General features: G+C 38.0%; 1 protein-coding gene across 1 annotated transcript; it reads right to left on the bottom strand.

Moving 5' to 3' along the window:
- Positions 1–2,984: 2,984 nt before the first annotated feature.
- Positions 2,985–5,276, bottom strand: pxmp2 (peroxisomal membrane protein 2). Its single transcript, XM_005722189.1, has 5 exons — positions 5,090–5,276; positions 4,636–4,758; positions 4,273–4,435; positions 3,425–3,544; positions 2,985–3,321 (listed from the first exon to the last, which is right to left on the bottom strand). The coding sequence occupies exons 1-5, from the start codon at positions 5,197–5,199 to the stop codon at positions 3,253–3,255; spliced, it is 585 nt and encodes a 194-aa protein (XP_005722246.1). The 5' UTR covers positions 5,200–5,276; the 3' UTR covers positions 2,985–3,252.
- Between the last annotated feature and the right edge of the window lie 553 nt (positions 5,277–5,829).

Genomic DNA, 5,829 nt, shown 5'->3' with positions numbered 1-5,829 from the left:
TCATATGATTGTTGGGTTTTTCCCTGTATCTATTATTGTACGATCTACTGTACAATATAAAGTGCTGTGAGGCGACTGTTGTTTTGATTTGGTGCAATATAAATACAATTGAAATGAATTGAATTGAATTGAATGTCCTTCAAGAAGCCTGGAGAACTTTTCCTGAAGACTACTTTCGCTATAATAAAAACAAAATTTCAGAATTAAAGCAAAGGTAATAACTAGTTTGGGTGTTGTAGTCCTTTAATAATCAAGGAAAAGTAGTAAATCCACAATTTTAAAAAATGCTTTTATTATAAATAATCCTGGTGTGGATTACACATCAAACCAATGTTTTACAGGCAGAACATTGCTCATCTGAGGTTTTACAGTGAAATTCACACAAGTTCAGCTTTCATCACCTGATCAGTGCACCACTGAAGCAGACCCACTCTGCTCTGTCTTTGAAGATTCACCATGAGAAATTGGCATTCCTTGCTCTAACTGTCCACAATATGAAAGTCACAGGAAAAACCGACATGTCTTTTTTTAATGTTTGTTTGTTGTTTGTTTTAACCCACTGTGGTGCCACTTAAAATCCCTGTGTTTGAACAGTACACTTCAATTCTGCTTTGTGCTGTAAGTGAAAGACAGTTATTACAAAACACTTTCAGTTATCACACAGAAAGTGTTTTGTTTTTCATCTGCGTGGCAGGAGGTAGTAATGGCAGATAATCAATTAATCTATTAATTTATTAATCAGTTAATATCAAAGTATCCTTTATTTAAAATGTATTTAGTGCAACAATGATGATGATGATAATAATAATACTAAAAGTAACAACATGTTTTATGTTCATCTGCAAAACAGTTGGATAAAAAAAAACAGAGTCAAAGGTTTAGCAAGAATTAGGCAGTTTATTTATTTGCTTACAGTATTTCACATTACACAATATCTCACTATAATGTAGCGTTCACTTGACTTTGAAATTATCTGTCAGTGATACAGTAAACAAGATGCAACAACTGCTATGTACACTTTAGTTTTTGACAATATATACAATATAGTACTTAAAGGAACAGACTCCACTTTTTTTTGGAAATAGGCTCATTCTCCATCTCCCTCAGAGTTAAAAATGCAGCGTCTTCTTTCTAGATCCGTACGTTAATAGGGCTCTGGAGCGTGATCTTACCGGATGGGGCGTGGCCAGGATTTTTGGTTGAGGCGCCATATTAGCAGGCCAAACAAATGCTTGCTGTGTGGTCGGTTGTAATGTTAGATTGCACTACCAGTAAAGGAATAAGCTTGAAAACGGGCTCTCTTTTCATTGTTTCCTCACCTGGAAGCGTCATGAGGGAGCTTATGTGTTGGATGTTACCATAAGAAGGCGTCTAGCCTGGATAGCAGCTGTGAGACGAGCTGATATTCAGTTCTCTACCATCCACATATATCTGTTGGTGTGCTTCAGTATTTTCATTCTGGTAAGTTCTAAATAAGTTCATATTACTCTTTTTATTTTCAATGCGCTCTGAGGTCATAGCAAATTAGAACAAACATGAAGAACTACCTTTATTTATAAAGTTGCTAATTATTTGGCATTATTGCAGCAAACCAGCCTATGAAATGAATGAAACAAATCCTGACTGGGTTCCAACACTACACATGGGGCACTACGAAATCTTTGTACATGCTACATACTGTACATACTACATGCTAACACCATGCCAATCAGATTACTTCTTCCATGTGAGGGTGAAAAGGTGACCCTCCTGGATAAGATGGCAAAGGTTTGCTGCGTTTTGGTGAACATGTGCCCCAGTGTGTTAGTAAAACCAGGGGAAATGCTCTTGTTAAATACTCCTAAAAGTCTTGTGCTGTATATGCAGTGATACATTTTCAAAAGAGACAGTAAATTACAGAATGATAGTAGTGGGTGATATTATATAAATGCTGTCATCATTTTATGTGAACATTTTGTCATTTGTAAACTATACATGACACTGATTCTACATTGTAACTGATGTGATGTTCTATAAAGTGGTTTTAATTAAAAATAGGTAAACATATGATTTTTTCTTTATTCAACTTTTGAACAGTGGTAATTAGTAAGTACATAATCAGTAAATGCAAATTATTTACAGCCCCCCCCCCTAAATTAAAACATTATGGGCTATTCAGAACAGAACTATGCTTTGAAAAATATTTTCCCATCAGTTGATCCAACTCCTCCACAGTAGCAGGTGGAATTTTTCTGTTTTGAGGACGGCTTCTTTTACCTGTCACTACAGATGGTCTGTTTATGTTTTGATTGAGAGCCTTTTTTGGGCAGCTGAAGAGGAGAAGTCTATCTTATGGCCAACCTCTGGCTGTATCTTGGTCATATTACCCAGCAAAACCCAGTATGCAGGTTCATCTGTAACAGTCCTTGTGCCACAGAAATGATAAGGGACAGCTGAGCACCTATGACATCCAACCCGGCGAGACTGTGAGCAACTTCAAGAACAGAGTCGAGAAAAGAGAGGGGGTGCCAGCGAGCCAGCAGAGGCTCATTCACCAAGGCCGGGAGATGCAGGATGGCAAACTGGAGGACTACAACGTCAGAAACCACAGCACCATCTGCATGACTTTGCACCTGACAGGAGGCTGAGGACACTTTAAAATGGTTCAGAAAACCCATGTATGTTATTTAATATTATAAGCTTGACTTATCTCATTTATCATATTTATTAGTGCTTTTATTTTGGAAAAACAAGAACATTCCCATAGACCGTACAATATGGGTTCATTAACCAGTTTGCAAATCTGTGTTTTCTTTTGGCACAACAGATAAGTAACTCATACAAATCAACACGTTGGTGATTCTGTCATGACAAATACATGTTAACTGTACGTATTACAAAGAATAAAGTTAACAACAGGAGCCTACGTCTCTTCACATTTCCTCTGCCTGTGTCAGCTCAGGAAGGTGGGGCTGTCATTCTCAATGTTTATGAGAGACTCTCAGTCATATAAAGTTATAGTTTATTAGATCTTACACTGTTAAAATATAAATTTCAAGTCTAGTATTTAAAATGTTACAGCAACAAGTGGTAATGGTTTCAGTCCACTTTAAATTTAATTGCTTGTGTATGTGAAAATTAGTGACCAGATTAGGCACAGATTTACGGCAGTAAACGTAACAGTCTGTTGTACGATCTCGGTTTTTAGGCATTTACAAATATGCCAAAACTGTTTCCTGAAGATGTGTTTTCTCTAGAGACGTCTTGGTAGCATCATTTTCTCACAGATGCAAGGTAGGCATACCAAAATAAGGCGATCATGTTGGCAAACAGCACTCGGAACTGAAACCAGAAATGTACACAGAAACAGAAGGCGCGAAGAAATTAATTACATGTGGCGACAGAAAATAACTCATTGTCTGATGAAATGAAGTGAAATGTGTACCTGAACAGGGACAAAGTTGATGTTTATGAACTGGAAAGGGGTCCAAACTTTCCAGTTCATCTTCAAAGCGGTCCAATAACTTCTTCTCATCTTCTTTTCAAAATCAGTCCATCCTTTAGCCTAAGGGACAGTGGTTACAGTCATATTACATGCTTATATATAAAATCTTTATATCGTGGACATGATAATTAATACTATGGTAAATGTCCAGGTTGAATCGGGTACTTTGCCAGGTTCTTGGTGTCAGATGAGCATGAAAATGAATTCACTGTACTCAAATGGCCTCCACAATCACCAGATCTCAATCGAATAGAGCACCTATGGGATGCAGTGGAATTGGAGACATGCAACCAACAAATCTGCAGAATCTGTGCGATGCCATCATGTCACTACAGACAAAAATCTCTGAGGAATGTCTCCGGCACCTTCTGTGCCATAAAAAAAATCAAGACAGTTCTGAAGACAAAAGTAGATCCAGCTCAATAGTAGCATCATAGTGCCAGTCCAATGTTAGGACATATGTATGGCATTAAAGCTTGTTAAGATACTGGCAATGGTGTGTATAAGTTCTAGAAATCTCAAATGTGACATATACTTTGATTTTTTTTTTTGCATAATAAATTGTTGTTCATTGAACCACAACAACTACGCTTAAACACCATTCCAGTGCAATGAAAAAGTAAAACTGGACTCCTAAGTTGTGTGAGCTGTTTTGATAAATTAAGAAATAATTAAATGAGGTGAGGGCCTCTGCTGCCTCAGTTTTGACATGACTTTTTTTGCATTAGAGAGCAGGTGTCCCTCTATACTGAGCTAATTTGAAAGCAATGGTGTCTGAGATGACCCACCTCCAGGATGTTCATTACAAAGTAGAAAAGGAGCAGAAAGCCCGGGGCAAAAATAAGCCGGTCCAGCAGCAGACGTTTGACTACACAAAACCGATCTGTGGTGGGAATCCATACTTCCATCAGCTGGTAAAACAAGTGGCTCACGGGTCCTGTAATAAGCAACCTGAAACACACAACAAGGGCAAATATGAATAGCAGAAGAACATCTAAATGTTATCACATAACTGTGTTATCACAGACACCAATAACATTGGACAGTGTTCGATTCGTTTTATCAGAGTCTAACTGGAACAACATCACAATCACAGACCTGCAGCCTTAAAACAAGTCAGTGCTCAGTCTGCTTTCTTTACTGGATCTCACCCATAAATGGCATAGCGTGCAGCTCCAGCTGCATCGATATTACTGACAGGAGCTCCCTTCTGGGCTTTTTTTCTCGCCTCCACAAACTGAGACAGAAGGTTTCCTAAAGCAGAGAGGATGCCACTGAAAATACAAAGGACACACACACACACACACAACTGTCAATAAGTATCAATAGTCCACTTGCAAAAGACTTAGTGGGAGAGGTTTTCAGGACAGATGCTGATTGGCTAAAAGCAGTGCTGTGACAAAATGAGTGTGCGTTCAATGCAAACAAAGTCTTAAAAGACCTGAAGACGAGCAGGAAACAAAACACTGATAAAAACACTTTTCTTAGTTACAGTGTAATAAACGTCCCAAGAAACCTGACTACAGTACAGTGGTTTGGCTGTCAGTAAATGGGAGCTTCTAACTTGCAACACTGTCAAAGTGCAGAAACGCGACGTGTACTGACCTGGTTACAGATTTAGTCAGGATGGGGTATTTCTTCAGGAGGACCAGGTACTGCTGGAGTAACCTGAAATGTACGGAGGAGTCCCGCACGGGGCGGCTCTGCACGGGCATTCTCAGTTTTCTACCTGTGTGAATATTACTACCACTACCGCCTCTCTTCCTGTCGACGTCATTGCGTCACTGGTGGCGCCATGCATTGACGTCTACATCCGAAACCGTTCCGAAACGAGCATGAAAAAGAAAGAAAAGAAGAAAAAAATTCACCTTAATTTCACCATCCACCATTAAGCAATAATTTTGAGTAAAATGCAGTTGAAATACGTAAAATAAAATGTTTATTTAGTAAATAATTAATCACCCCTGCTATAAACTAAATATATATCAATCAAGTACATTTCATTCGACCAGATTTAATATTTTAAATTGCGTGTATGCTAGATGGGAAATGTACATGTAATTAAATTAGTTAAGGTCTGTATTTTTTTTTGGTGTATGCTGCATAAATGCTCCATAAACTTGAAGAACATAAAATAAAAGAAAGAAAGAAAAACTACCTTTTAACAGGAAGAAACCTTCAGCATAACCAGGTTCATAGAGGGACGGACATTAGCCGTGACTGGTTGGGCCCCGAGATTATTAATAACTGATCATTAAATGCAGAGTGGTGAATAAATACACAGCAAGGGAAACTATATACTTTCTTCTTCCTATGATTATTATTATTAGAAAGAAAATTATTAA

The sequence above is a fragment of the Pundamilia nyererei genome, unplaced genomic scaffold, assembly GCF_000239375.1.
Source record: "Pundamilia nyererei isolate P.nyererei 1_Seehausen unplaced genomic scaffold, PunNye1.0 scaffold00006, whole genome shotgun sequence".
Classification (NCBI taxonomy): domain Eukaryota; kingdom Metazoa; phylum Chordata; class Actinopteri; order Cichliformes; family Cichlidae; genus Pundamilia; species Pundamilia nyererei.
This window is presented reverse-complemented; position numbering and strand designations above follow the sequence as displayed.